At 55.7% G+C, this 14,040-nt stretch overlaps 2 protein-coding genes across 4 annotated transcripts in view; one reads left to right on the top strand and one right to left on the bottom strand.

The window, feature by feature from the left end:
* SATB2 (SATB homeobox 2) overlaps nucleotides 1-7,801 on the bottom strand; it is a 194,063-nt gene extending 186,262 nt beyond the window's left edge. The window contains exons 1-2 of one of the 3 annotated variants that reach the window (XM_053906566.1): nucleotides 7,496-7,801; nucleotides 3,824-3,905 (exon numbers count right to left, since the gene is read on the bottom strand). The gene's annotated coding sequence lies outside the window, so the exon portion shown is untranslated. Of the gene's footprint in view, nucleotides 1-696; nucleotides 2,106-3,823; nucleotides 3,906-5,993; nucleotides 6,085-7,495 lie in introns of those variants that run through there. The other 2 variants (XM_053906560.1, XM_019428367.2) reach the window with 2 other exon arrangements.
* Nucleotides 2,405-4,795, top strand: LOC128776692 (uncharacterized). The gene is made up of 4 exons (XM_053901804.1): nucleotides 2,405-2,487; nucleotides 2,619-2,722; nucleotides 2,791-3,647; nucleotides 3,842-4,795. Exons 1-3 carry the CDS (start codon nucleotides 2,405-2,407, stop codon nucleotides 3,438-3,440), a joined length of 837 nt encoding a protein of 278 aa, XP_053757779.1. The 3' UTR covers nucleotides 3,441-3,647; nucleotides 3,842-4,795.
* Nucleotides 7,802-14,040: the final 6,239 nt, after the last annotated feature.

Raw genomic sequence — 14,040 nt, 5'->3', positions numbered from 1 at the left:
TGAGACACAAACACACTTTGCACAAAAACAACCCTCATTCCACATTAATAAGCATCCCAAAACATTTGGAGGTATTCACCAGAATACTCTCCAGAATAACCTTCATCACAGTGGAGGGGGCTACAATCATTATTTTGGAATGTTCTTATCTTCTTCCGATCCTAAGTGATTTTTTAAAAAGCTCTTCAGCATAAAACACAAAAGCAAAAAGCATCTAAATTATTAGGTTAAGAAGCAACCTTCATCAACCCCAATTTAAAATTTTTTCCAAAAAGTTTTCCTCTGGGTCTCTTGGCTGGCAGTGCGCTCCTCAAGGAACCCGCAGATCTCGGCACCCCCGGATTTTTTTTGGGGGGGGGGGGGCGGCAGAAGAGGAGGAAACACCTGATGAAACTGCACTCACATTGTCACTGACATCCCCGAGAAGCAGGAACCCTGCACAACAAAGTGCGCTAGGAATCCTCGCGGGCGGTCTCGCCGTGGGAGAAGCCGCATGTCAAGGAGACATGGTGGGGGTGGCAGAGGGGAGGTGAGAGAAGAGACGCGAAAGATGCAGAGACAGAGCGGAAGGGCTGCCCTACTCCCTCTGCTACGCTGTCCGAGAGGGCGAGCGCTGCCGGGAGGGAACTTAGCCGGACCCGGGGCTTTCCCCGAACTCCCGAGCTTGGAGTGGGAGTCCTCGCCCGGCGTACTTACTGCTCACAGTCTGTCTGTAACTTGGCTGGCTGAGGCTCTGTCCATGGAGCAAAAGTAGAGAATCCAGGGTGGAAAGTTTCTGGTGCGTCGCCTTGCAGTGTTCTCCTAGTCTTCTTTCCTCTTTACTCCTTCCCCTTTTCCTCTTTCCCAGGTCCTAACGTTTAAGGTCCTGGGTCAGGGTGTCTTCTAGTGCAGAGATGGTTGTTATGATGATGATGATTGGGGGGGGGGGGGAGGGGGGTAGGGGGAGGAGGAGGAGAGGGAAAGGAGGGTTCCTCCAAAGGGGCACCCGAGCGAGCGGGGGAGGAGACGGCGGAGGAGGGGAAAAGAGGGAAGGAGGCTGAAAAAGCCTTTTCACACCTTCGGGAAGGAGACCCGTTCTGGAGAGAAAGGGCTGAGGACTGGGAGGAGGCGGAGGCGGGCCGGTGCTGCCGCTTCGCAGGTCTGCTAGTTCGCGAGGAGGCGCGGCCGGAGCCTTAGGGCCGGTGTCACCCAGAGCCAAGAAGGCGCAGGGACCCGGGACCGCACGCGGGAGGAAACGCGGCGGCTGCCCAAGCTGTCACCTCCAGCCTCTCCCCTCTCGGCCGCCGCCGCCAGCAGCCGGAGCCGGACTCACTGACAAGCCGCAGAGAGAGATACACTGAGAGGGAGATGATTATTAGTTGCGTTGAGTCATCAGGCAAAGTGAGTCCTTTTGGGTTGTCCTCGGTTTCCGATTTCTCCCCCTCCCCCTTTCCGTCCCCAAATCTAGCGCCTTCAAAATAATAATTTGGGGTGGGGGTAGGGGAAGTCTCTGGGTTATTTCGGGATGGAGGTTGGGGGGGAAAGATCTAAACCCAAGCCAGACTGGTCCACCGCAATGAAGGAGGAGAGTGGGGGGCGGGGAGGAGGGCTGGGGAGGTTGCGGGGGGAGGGGGGCCCCGCCTGGCAGGAAATTAAACATCAATCAATCAATCGCTGTGAGCCCGGCGACCCAAACAGCGGCGGGGCTGCGGAGGAGGCAGAAGGGACTGGCGAGGGGCGGGTGGGAGGCAGGGAGGAGGGTAGAGAAGGAAGGGGAGAGTCGGAGGTGGCAGAGAGGTGGGGCGAGGACCGCGCGCGTCGGGCGGCAGAGGACCGATGGCAGAGAACCGAGTGCCGCGCGAGGCGGTGGCCGAGGCCGGTGGGTGCGCCCGGGTGCAGGCGGGCGCTGGGGCTCGGGTCTGGTCCTCCTCCTTGTGGCGGGTCCAGGGCGCGGCCGCCTCGCCCAGCCCCGAGGCGCACTCGTCCCGGCGCGGAGGCGGCGGCGACACGGCAGGCGCTGGTTGCCTCGTTTCCCGGCGGAGGCGCAGACCGACGCGCAGTAGGCAACCACGGCTGCCTCGGCTCCCGGTTCGGCTAACTGCGCGGAGTACTTTCGACTTTGGAGATAGGAGGGCTATCGCCTCCCCCACCCACCGCCTCCGCCCACCACCCACCGCCTCCGCCCCTCCGAGCAACTTTTCCCGATGCCTGTGAGCTCCCCCTTCGCGCAGAGCCGGCCGTCCGGGCCCGCCGCGCCGCCGCACGCGCGGGGAAGGCCGCTTCTCTCTCAGAGCCGACGCGGCTGTGGGTCCAGAACAATAGCCCGGGTGTCCTGAGTGGCAGGAGTACCAGCACTGCCCGCCGGGCTGCGGGTGGGACAGGAGAGGGGGCTGCGTGGGGGGCGCAGGGCGGGGGGCATCCCTGGATGACGTCCCTGGAGCGCTCGCAGCGCCGGCGACATCTCGAGCAGCTCAGCCCGGGCCGCCTGGAGGCCGTGACGCGGAGGCAGTGAGGGCGGTGGGGCTGCCTGTCCTCCGGCTGCGGGTCTGGGACTCCTGGGACCCCAGGCGGCTCAGGCACTAGGCTTCGCGCGCGGGCAGAGTGTGCGGTGAGGACCCGGTCTCCTCGTCCCGGGGGAGGCCGCGCGGGGGCGTCCACAGCAGGTCCCGCGAAGGTGTAACTGAGCCACAAACTTTTGCCGACTCCCGCGGCCGCAGCCGCCCGCAGCCCGACTCCAGCCGCGGTGTTCATTTAAGGTGGCGCGAGCACTAGCCGAGCAGGCCGAGCTCCGTCCGCGCTTTTGTCCCTGAGGTCCCGCTTGGGCGCGGGACCTCCTTAAAGAAAAGCACGTGGGCAGGGGCCGCGGCCCCCGCAAGCCGCCTCGGGCGCCGGCTTACACTCGCAGTCCGGACCTGTGGCGGGAAAATGAGGACGCGTCCCCGCCCGCCTTGAGGCCAGTGAAGCCCCTCTGCTGGCGGCACCGCCAATCCCTACCGCACACCTTGTGTCTCCTACCTAAACCCCCGGACCCGGAGGACTCCCAACCATCTCGCTGCCTGAGCCGCCAGTCCCCCTTAAGAAGTGTTGGCTGTACGGCGGCGCCAGAGGGCCAAACTAAATTCGTTTTTGGGAAACGCGCTCGGGTGGTAATTCTGGAAATCTTGGGCTGGTGCACAGACAGGGGGAAGCCGCGTCAGCCTAGTGTGCCCGGAGGTAGGCCGCCGTCCACTCGCCGCACCTACCCGGTGGGCGGCGTGCGCGCAGCCATTCCCTCAAAAGCAGAGGCCTGGGAGGCGGGGGAGCCTCTGGAAGAGAAAGGGTCCCAGAAACTAAACCTGCCCCGGCCTCTGTCTCAACGCCCAGATCCCGGAGAATCCCGCACCCAGGCGCCGCCCACCAAGTTCCAAAGGAGTCCTAGGCGACCCGGGAGGCTGTCGGAGCCCAGCCGAGAAAGGAAGTGAGGCTTGATAGTAAATCTTCGGGGAGCCACCCTGGGAGTTTTAGGCAGCATTTTCTTTTCCCTGCTTTTTATTCCCCAAATCCCATCTCCCCCACTTCCCTGAGCGAACGGGTTAGAGAAAATGCACAATTCGAAGTCTGTGAGAACAAAGTGGCTCGAGTAAACCAACTCGTGGTAGCTAAGGTTTTTGGCTGCAAAGAAACAAACTGTAAGTTTGATCAACAAACTTTTTTTTTTTTAATCTGTAGTTTCACGTCGGAATGGGAAGGGGGTTTTGCAAAAAACAACTACCACTGTCAGAGTTTGAGCCCATTTTCAAAATGGGGAAAGACGCAATTCTTACAAATATCTTAACAACGATAATAATGCTGTTTCTTTCCTTACCTTGGTGTTGAACTGCAGAATCCTCCTCCGGATCAGTGTCCAGGAACTTAGAAGAAATGGTGATATTAGGACTTCAGTACTTCTGGAAAAAAAAAATGCAAATGGTTTAGCCAGGATCTTTCCTGTCTGATTCGTCACTATTATTATATCTGATGATGCGAATGGTTGGAGCGATTCAATCTTAAGTCATTAATGAGCTATTTTATAAACACCACTGTCTGAAGATCTTCATTTACATTTTGCGAAGGATCACTTCGCTAACCTCACATGCTTATGTCAACAGCATGAGTAGGAGACTTTAGTCACACTCATAAACAACACAGCGGTATTGTTAATGGGTTAATATTTTATAAAGCGTAAATATTTTATTATGTTTTGAAAGGACCTATTGATTCTAAATTATTAAACCCCTGAGAAGGGTGATTTAAATAAAGTATACAATTAAGTACAATTAAATGTACATTGTGGCTAGTTTGTTTTCAGATTCTGCACCCTTTTTAAATTAATTGATTTTCTCATTAGTGGAGTTTCTTCTTGTCCGTTTTTGATAATGAACAAAGCTATCATTTTGGGCAAAAGAACTCAACACATAAAGGTGCATTTAACATAAAGGAAAATACCAAAAACTATGGGTTATTACTAGAAATGTATTTTGAATATTTGTAGATTTATATTTAGTAACACATTTTACAAATTTCTTTCAATTAAAAAAGAGAATTCTAGGAAGTTTTGTGATATATGCCCCGTGTGCGGGGGGTTTTTTTCCCCTTGAGTTTTGTCCCTAATAAAGGCCTTTTCTGTTTCAAATTACATAAGCTTTTTACTGCACGACTTTTGTATTGACCTAATTTCGACTGAAGTAAGCAATTATTTTCAGCATGTTTAATTTTTACAATAAGAAATTTTAAATAACGTTTTTATCTTTTGCTAAAATTTTCCACTTTTTAAAACTAAATAAATTATGATTCAAAAGTTTTGTTTGGTTTCGTTTTATATTCCTCAAGTAGTTTACTTCCAAACATTTTTTAAACAAAATCACACTCAATAAAAGAATTGGTTTTCATTACTTTTTTTAAAAATAATTTTATCCAAAACGCATTTGTGCACAGATAGTTTGCTCCAGTGCTCAAACCATAAAGTTCATGTTGGGGGACATTTTTATCCCTCAACTTGCTTCTCACTGACGTTTTTTGTCAGGAATCTACTAGGACGTCTTCCCCTCTCCTCCCCCACCCCCAATTTTTTCATATGTCATTTAGTCAAAGGTCGCCTGTCTTTCATAATCACACGGAGATTTGTTATTTTAAAAATCAACGGATCTTTATGCGCTGGGCTTAAATATGCATGTTTTTTCTAATTTCCATGTTCTCCCCTTTTCTCTCTATCTCTTGTCAGGCCTTTCTTCTCCTTTTATGGCCTGCACTTTTACTGACATTTCTTGATTTCACTCTCTCTCCACACCGAGGTTTCTCCTGCGCTAGCTCTTGACTCTGGCCAACCTTCCTTCCCCAATGACCGTTCAGGACGGCCTAGGCCCGACTGCCCGGGCAGAGGGTGCCGGCTGCCCGGCATGGGACGCCGGCTCTCGGCTGGACTACCCAGACCTCTGAGGGCCCAGCATCCATCACCAGGCTTCCTGGATTTCAGGTCTGGTCACCCTGGCAAAGAGGCCCTCCCGGCGTTGCGCTGCTTCTTAGAGAACACGGGGAAGTTGTGCCGCGTTTCTCCTCCATTCTCGCACACACAGGCAAAGCTCTACGGGAATTGCCAGCGTCGAAAGCCTTCTATGGCTCCTAGGAACCCACGCAGGCCTGCCTCTCCCGCCCCCCTGCGGCCCCCCCCCCCCCCAACCCGGGCTTGCTCTGCTGGGGGCGAAAGGAGGGCGGGAGGGAATCGTTTCTCTCAAATGAAGCCCACACCAGTTCTGAAGCCAATTTCCGCCGCGGACTGTCCGGGGAGAGTTGGGCGACCAACATTTTCACGAACCGCATAACTGCCCCAGGCTTGGATTGGAAACTGGATGTGCCAAGGGGACTAGGGCCCGAGGCCAGAACGCCCCAGGGGAATGCGCCTAGAAGAGCAGATCAACTAGGGTGGGCTCGAGCCCTTTCCCAGACTGCTCCGGGGCGTCTGGGGACTGACCAGAGCGCAGGGGGCGGGGGACACTTACTTCGTTATCCGCACGCCTTCCTCTTTGGCATCAGAGCCGGGCAATCCCAACCCGCGCCAGGCAAAGATAAATTACTCCTGGCTCCCGCAGCAGCTCTGGGGCCTGGGCGGGGGCGGAGCGGTGCGGAAGCCGTCGGGCCGCCTAAGGTAGGGGTGGTGAAGGTCCTGCTCCCATCCTCAAAGGAACGAGTCCCTGCGGCCTGGCGGCGAGAAGCGTCCCAGGGAGAAGACTGGTTGGGGATGGGTGTTGGGCAACTAGTTTGTGTTAGATGGTGAGCTGAGCACCCAGGAGGTCGGAGGATCCGGAATCGGGAACAGACAATGCAGAGGCCCAGAGGGCGGGAGGGGACACGCGAAGGTCTGCCCTGGAGCTAACTCAGGCGAGGACTGGAGCTCTGTGCACTGAGGCCCCAAATGTCGGGGGTGGGCACCGCCTGCCCCGGGTGAGGAAAGCGAAGGGACTTGTCTTGAAGGTGAGGGAGACTTTGGTTTGGAGGTGTGGAAGTGCTTCCTCCGCGGCCGCGGGTTGAGAGGCCCGGGAAGGCGGAGGGCCTGCGGGCTCCGAGCACAACTCCAGCGACACAAGACAACGCCCCCGAGCTCTTGAATCCTTTCACTCTTTTTCAGAGTCAAGAGCTTAATAGCTGGATCTCCTGCAGCCTCTCAAGGAGATGAGAATGACTGCCCCGCTAATCTAGTTTTTTAAAAATAGAAATCGACTTTAAACGACCGGGAACAAGGCAAGGGGGGACAACACGAAACGCTAAAGGAGCTGCGGCTGCCGCCCCGCCCCCACCCCCGGGCGGCCTGGGTTTGAGCCCGGAATCCCGCTCCAGACTCGCTGCGTTTTCTCTCTGGAAACACCGAGCGAGGAGAAAGGGGTCTGCCCCATCTCTAATCCCGGGGCCCAAGGTAGCGGCGAAGAACCCTGCGACCTCGACTCGTCCTTACGGCCCCGTCGCCCCGGACCCCGGGTCAACGCCAGGGTCCCAGACCGGAGATAAGGCATCCTCTCCCGACAGCGCCACCGCGTGGGCTGCGGCCGAAACCTGCGGCGCCCGTTCATCCCGCTGCTTTCCCGAGCCGGCCTTTCCGCGTAGCCTCAAGTCCACAGGTTAAGGATGCGGCGGAGGGGGGGGGGGGGGGGGGGGGGGGGGGATGGGCAGGTCCCCGGCCCAGGCAAACCCGGACCACCCTACACAAGCACCCGCCCGCCAGGCAGAACCTCGGCACCCCAACCCCTTGTAATGAAAAAGCATACCTGGAAAGTCCAGGCCACGGCGCCCCACCCGTACCCCAGCCTGCAGGCTGGGCAGCCTGTGTGCTGAAATTCTCGCCCACCCCTAGCCGGGGCCAGCCAGCCCAGGAAGCCGGGTCCGAGGCGGCCCAAGCTAGCTCTAGCAGCTCCGGCGACGTCTAGCGACATTAGGTCCGCGCTGCTCTCGAACAGCGCGGGAGAGAGCGAGAAAGCCTGCTGCGGGACCCGAGGTGCCAAGCACTTACTGGGACAGAGGACGAAGCGGATAGTCGGTCTATTTGGCGGCCCAAAGCTGTCTGGAGTGGCGGGGACCCTAGAGGGTTTCCTTGGCTGGTGACTCGCCTGTTCTCTCCATCTCACGAAGCCCCACGGAAACCCTCTTAGTCCGTCAAGCCTTGACCCCCGAGTTAACGCCCGGGTGTCCGTGACATTGGTGTTCTGGAGCTCGGTTCTTCCCCGCCCCGCGGTGCCTTGCCTGGGGGCCCCGCGGCCAAGCCCAGCAGAGCCAGGCATCACCTCGAGCTGCCCCGGCGCTACGTCAGGATTTGAGAGTCCCCACGTCGGGCTCAGAGGACTTGAGTGGGTAGGCTGGGGCTTATTTTTAATAAATTCAACTGTTCACACGCGCGCGCGCACACACGCACACACAATTTGGGGACTGCCAGCTACTGAAAGGGACAACGACCCGGAAAGGTGCAAATTCACCTGGTGCCTGTCCAATTACAAAACTCCGAGCCCCGCACAAAATAGGGGTGAGCCCTGGAGGCCCGAGCAGTAACGCCTGGCGGCCATCAGCCGCACTCTTGCAGGACTCCAGCCTCGCGGCGAAAACACCGCGCTGTCGCGGGGGCCGCAGGGGCCGGTGCCCAGCCGCACCCGCCGCGGAGCCGCGCCGCCAGCTTGCTGAGTTCCGGAGCTCCGTGTCCGCCTGGCCTGTTCACCCGCACCCTCATCACTGGCTACCTGTTCGCTTCCAAACCCTAATACCCGTAGGCCATGCGGAGCTATCTCCAAGTGTGCCAGGCCCGGCACTCGTGCCAAGTGGCTCACCTCAGCGGGCTGCGCCTGCCTTTGCCCCCGGTGCCAAGTGCCGAGCGAGAGGCGGCGGGTCAGGACTCGGACGCCGTCTGCTCACCTCCAGGAGCCGACAGTGGGTGCCTGCGGCGTCGCTCGTCCAGCCCTGGGGCTGATTTAAATAACTAATAAGCTCAGAGAAATTTTACGAGGGGAACTTTTCCTTTTAGTATCAATAAAGCCTAGTAATTGGGTTCGTTGGTTACCTAAGCTCGAGTTTCCCAGTCTGTCTCTCTCTCCTCTCCTCTTCTCTTCTCTCTCTCTCTCTCTCATTCAAAAGCAACGTTTAAGAAAACCCGGCAACTGCGTGTGTGCGTTTGTGTGGGGTGTGCAAGTGTGAGTATGTGAAAGAAGTTGTTTGTTTCAAAAGTCCTTCTCCTGGAGAACAATCGTCATTGTCGCTCTGTGGTGAAGAGTTTTGAAAGGTGAACTGTTGTTATTTCAGAAGAGAAAAATGTTAACAACAATTCGTCTCAACACAAGTACAGCACAAGGAGGGAGGGTTCTAAAGATTTTTCCCTATGGATGTGACAAAGACATTTGCAATGCGTCCCTAATAGTTTGCATTTTAATCAACTTTTACTATATTTTGACTTCCACTCCTAGAATTCTGGTGGATTGTAGTGATATCTGTTGTTCTCTGTAAAGACTTCTATACTATCATGCATTCCAAATTTTTGGTTCCATTTTCTAACCTTTTGAAAGCATGTTTTTAGTCGTAAAGAATTTTTCCACCTGGGAACCATGCCTCAACTTAAACATATAAAAGAACTTTCATGAATAATAACTGCAAATAGCCCATTTGTCTGTGTCCACGGAGTTGTTGGCGCCTATACAACATCTCAGAAATCTAAAAGCAATCTAAGCATGTTTCTCTCCAATCGTATAGAGATATGTGTGTTTTCATTAGCTGTATGGAAGTTTAAAAAAAATCGCTTAAAAGACTTTTTCGAAAAGCATTAAGCTCAAATCTAACTGAACTTAAATTCCCTACCAGATACAACATAGCTAGTGCCTGCCAACGTCAATCTAACGAAATGAAGAGTATTTCTGAATCAGATTACTGTGGGGGTCAGAGGCTAGTCAATGAAAAGCGATGAGAATTCAAGTTTGCAAACCGTGGAGGGCAGAGGGGGCGGCTCCCCAAGTTCCCAGGAACACACCCAAACCTGTGCGCTCACATCCTCAGTGTTTACATATTATGGAGAACTTCTCCTTTTCACTTTTATTTAGAAAATCGATGAGCTCCCCTTAGTTCGTCTTGTTTTAGGCTGCGAGACTCAAAGTCAGCTCGAGGGTTGCTTTCTGCCAGGTAACTTCCGGAGGCCCAGTTATTCGGAGATAGACCCAGCCCTTTGCACATTCCAGGCAGAGAATGGCGTCCCGCCGGCCCTTCCCAGCGCCAACGCCGCCACTGCCCCAAGCTCTCCTCCGCACCCGCGGGCTGACGGGACCGGAGCGCCTGACCCTCGTCTAGCTTCCTGAGCTCGCGCTACGGTGTCGGCACTTGGCTGAAGAGGGAGTGAACCTTGAGCTATGGGTGTTTACGCCCCGTTTCCCGCTTTTCCCAGAGGGTTACAGACAACTTCCCTTCCCATTTGCTCAGGCTGAGTTCTAGTTCCCATCCGTACTTTCTAGTCTTGCCATCACCAGGCTCCTAGTGCCCCACCGTAGTGGCTACGAGCTAAGGGCACTCACCGCGGCGACCCCGTGTCCCCCACGCTGACCAAGTTAAGGGAGGACGTGTCCTCTTGGCGCTGTCTTCCGAGTGCCGGAAGTCGAGAACAACGGCAGAGGCAGATGGAAGGATTGGGAAGGGAGGCGCAGGGCTGAGTGGGGTAGATAAGAGCCTCAGCAAGGAGCACCTCAGCCTCCCCAAACAACCTGAGGCCTCCCCTTCCCTCACTGCACTTCCATTGCAGGTCCCACCCTGGTCCGGCGGGTCCCCACCGAGCTGCTCCATCAACCAGGCTGTCCCCTGGCTTTTAAGGATCTCTCACCCCATCCCATACCTTCTGGCTGTTTGGAGTTTTGTTTTCAGTTAAGCTGTTTTCTGAGGTCGAAGAAGCTCCACTTTTTCTTTTTCCTTTGCCTCATTTACACTCCTTTCTTTAAAGAGCATCCCCCAAGCCTAGCTTCTGCCAGACCCTGTGCAATCTCCCAGAGCTCTATGTGGAAGAGGAGAAGTGATTTGTCTGTTTACAGCAGGTTTAATTAAGACAGTTATGTGCCGTGAACTCCTTGGGCCCCAATCAATGCACTTTGATTTAGAAAGTCAAATAGAATCACATCTTACACTTGTGGGTCCCCTGTTGCCCGCCCAGGCTGGAGATGGATGCTGTTGTCCATCCACACCGGCCTCACAGGACCTGGACGAGACTCCCCCAGAGTTTGCCACCCTGCTTGTCCCCATGGCTCCCAGTAAGGTCTTCTTGCAAGACCGAGGCCTTCCCAGTAAGGGCAAGAAAGGCTGAACTCTCAGAGCTCTCCTGGTGCCCCTTAGCTGAGGAGCCAGGCGCTGGATTTCTGTGGACCCGGCTTCCGGGCTACCAAAGCATTCCCTAGCCCCAGGACCTAGTCCTCCGCTCTCCCGGGCCCCAACCCCGCAGAGAAAGCCTGGGAGGCAAGTCTCTTCTTTTACCCTAGCCCTGCATCCAGTACCCTCCCCTCCCCCCAACTCTCTGACTTAGGTGCTGGGGCTGCAGCAGAAGCGTTTTCCTAATTTGTCATCATCGGAAACCTCAGACAATTGGACTGTAAAACTTTAAGGGCTTCAGGGAGACGCTGACTTCAGGCGCCCGATGGCAAAGGGGTGGGGAGGCTAAGGGTCGGGGACAGGGATGCGGGACAGACGCCCCAACTTGCTCTCTTGAACTTCCCTCCCTAGCAGCCTGGCTGCCCTAGCATAAGCAGTGGCCCACCCTTCCCTCCTCTCTCCTGCCTTCTACCCCCTCTATCTCCCCTCCTCGCCCCCACTTTCCAGAATATCACCCCACTTCTTCAGTCCTCGGCAAGGAAAGGGGCCAGCGTGTCAAAGGTTGCTCAGCCTCCTCACCTCCCCTTACTTTGTCCAGCTACCCGGGACTCGTGAGCCAGAGCCTTATGTTGCCTGTGGTACCCCTCAAGACTCCGTATGGGGTGTGTGCGCCTCTTCTCTCAGTTCCCCACGTCCAGCCCCCAGAGATAGCACCCACGTTCCCGCTGCCCCTGCAGTTCTGACCCTCTCCCCCCCACCCCACCCCCCGGAAAGCTGCGGACCTGCCATTAACCTCATCATACCATCTATAGTCGATCCCCTCGGTTTTCAGTAGATTTGAAATCCAACATATATTAGATCCATATATTTAGATAGGATTGGGGGGGGGGCTAAAACATTCTGAGCATGCCTGCGGGGCGGGGCGGGGGGGGGGAGTCTCAGAGGAGTTGTCCTGAAAGCTGCCAGGAGCAGCCACCTTTGCTATAGCCAAGGCCTTAATGGTGTCGACTTTGGTGGGCTGTATGCGCTTGGGTTCCCAGGGCAAACCCCCTCCTCAGACTCCTCCAAGCAGGGCAGGAGACTTAGGTTAGAGGGTCGAGTTTTAGGGGACTTTTAAAAATTTTGTTTTTATATCTGTAAACGACTAGTCCCGGCACTAGACGGGTGCAGCAGTTGGCCCCAAAGTGGAATATGATTCGCCCCTCCCCCCCCCCCCCCCCCCCCCCGTGTCAGGCAGCAGCGGGTGACAGCTGGCAGTAGCTCTGGTAACGCTGTTTGGCAGGGCTTTGGGCCTTGGCGTCCAACTGAGGCCCAGTAACCCCCATCGTGCGTGCATTTTGCCTAGGGTGCCTGTGCGTGTGTGGGGGGCGGGGGGGAGCTGGGCCAGGGCTGTATCCACGGTCGCAGCGCCTTCCCGCGCCGGGCTCAAGTGTGGACGCAGTGGATGAATCCGTGAATCAGCACCACAGCAGAGGGGTCGAAGGAACAGCCAATTCCGTTAAATGGGCTAGGCGGCTGCGGCTGACTGCCCCCTCCCCTCCTCTGAGCAGGCGTGAGGTGGCCCGGGAGCCTCGCCAGCAGCCCCCCGCCCCTCAGGCGGAGCTCGGGTCCTGGCAATCTCTGCACTTTGTCATCACGCCCGAGTATTTGACATTCGCAATTATCTGCAAATACCCTGATCGGTTTGTATATGAAACACTTTTTTTTTTGCCTTAAGGTTGGAATCTGGTAAGTTTCAGACAAGTGGTTGCGGGGGGAGGTGACCCGAGGGACCGCGGGGGACCGGCCCGGTGAACCCGACTTGGCTAGGTGGGCGACGAGCAGGGATGGATCTGCGTGCGGCCCCCACCTTCCCCAGCTCCGCTTAGATGCAAGGCCGCGTGGAGCTATGGAAAGGCCAAGGCCGCGACCCCTCGGGCCCTCTCTTAAAAGGAGCGCCCCCTAATCCCCGTGAGAGAAAAGCTGACTGGGGAGCGGAGATCCCACCAGAGGCAAGGCCCGGAGGTTAATCATCTTGATAATCGGAAAGGGCGCTGCCCGGCCTGGTTGCCGTCACCGAGAGTGTCAGTCACCAGCTTTCGACCCTGCCGCAGAATTACCTGCTCAAAGAGACATCCCACGGAGCCCTCCGCTCTGAGCTCTCCCCGCCCGCCGCCTGCGGGAAGTAAACCGCGCCCTTGTTCAAAAGAAGCGGATGCCCCTTTGACCCTCCTCCTCCCCCAGATGGTTCCTAAATCCAGAAGGGCAGTGCCAGCCCCAGGATCTCTCACAACTCCTACATCGCAGCTTCCAGGCTACCTGCCTATTACACAGTCTGCGAAAAGAAAGAAGAAGAAGAAGAAGAAGAAGAAGAAGAAGAAGAAGAAGAAGAAGAAAGAAAAGAAAAAGAAAGAAAGAAAAGAAAGAAAGAAAGAAAGAAAGAAAGAAAGAAAAAGAAAGAAAGAAAAAGAAAAGTAATGGTAGGGGAGAGAGAGGGTAAAGAAGTGAGATTATGTGTCTGACTTTTGCTGCTCCCTTAGGAGCTTGATCCTGGCCCCTGGCTGATCTGAGGGCCCTCGAGCTCAGAGACTGGGACGCCGACCTTCCTCCTGCGAGGTGCACACTGCCCGGGTGCTCCCGGCCCGGCGTCTTAATGGCCAACAAGCCCACCTACCTTGCTAAGGGTATAATATCAGCAACTTTGGAAACACCAAAACGTTCAGTGAAGCCTCCTCCTCTCGCACTCAGCTTGAAGCTCTGCTACAGACACTGGGCTAAGTTGCCTTTCACATATACTACTCACATTTTCCGGGAAAGGAGGTTAGAGAAAGCAGGTTAGAGAAAGGTGGGTGGGTGGGGGATATTGCAAAACCTTCAAGAAAAATCGGGGGTGGGGGTTAAAAAGTCCGTCTTTGTAAGAGCCCAACCGTCAAAGCATTGGTATATTCTGAAAAGGAAGAGAGAAGACAGAAGCAGGTCGTAAACGAATCCCTCCACCCCCCAACTCCCTCCCTCCCAGCGTCCCCAGCCCGGGAACCCAGAGTGCCCTGAAAAGACATCAGCTCTCTCGGCTCCTGCTCAGTCCAGGTGGGCAAGGAAGCGCGGGAGGCTCGGGAAGGTCTTTAGCCTCCCGGGGTGCTCTTGACCCAGGAGAGACCCATACAGGAAAGGCAGCTGCGCTTGCAGCTGAGTTCACCTTCTCCACTCACGGGTCGCAACCCTTGCGCCCAAGGCCTCCCGGGAAGCAGGCTGAGACGCCGG

This window comes from Panthera pardus, unplaced genomic scaffold (genome assembly GCF_024362965.1).
Source record: "Panthera pardus isolate Hobbes unplaced genomic scaffold, ASM2436296v1 HiC_scaffold_10, whole genome shotgun sequence".
Lineage (NCBI taxonomy): Eukaryota > Metazoa > Chordata > Mammalia > Carnivora > Felidae > Panthera > Panthera pardus.
The sequence above is the reverse complement of the archived record's forward strand: the minus strand, read 5'-3'. Positions and strand labels throughout refer to the sequence as shown.

What these genes read in the sequence shown, in the direction of transcription:
- LOC128776692 (XM_053901804.1), top strand. Translation starts at nt 2,405, where the DNA reads ATGACGTCCCTGGAGCGCTCGCAGCGCCGGCGACATCTCGAGCAGCTC. An exon ending in GAGGCCGTGACGCGGAGGCA is followed by an intron (nt 2,488 to 2,618) that starts GTGAGGGCGGTG and finishes GTCCCGGGGGAG; the next exon opens with GCCGCGCGGGGGCGTCCACA. An exon ending in GCAGCCCGACTCCAGCCGCG is followed by an intron (nt 2,723 to 2,790) that starts GTGTTCATTTAA and finishes TTTGTCCCTGAG; the next exon opens with GTCCCGCTTGGGCGCGGGAC.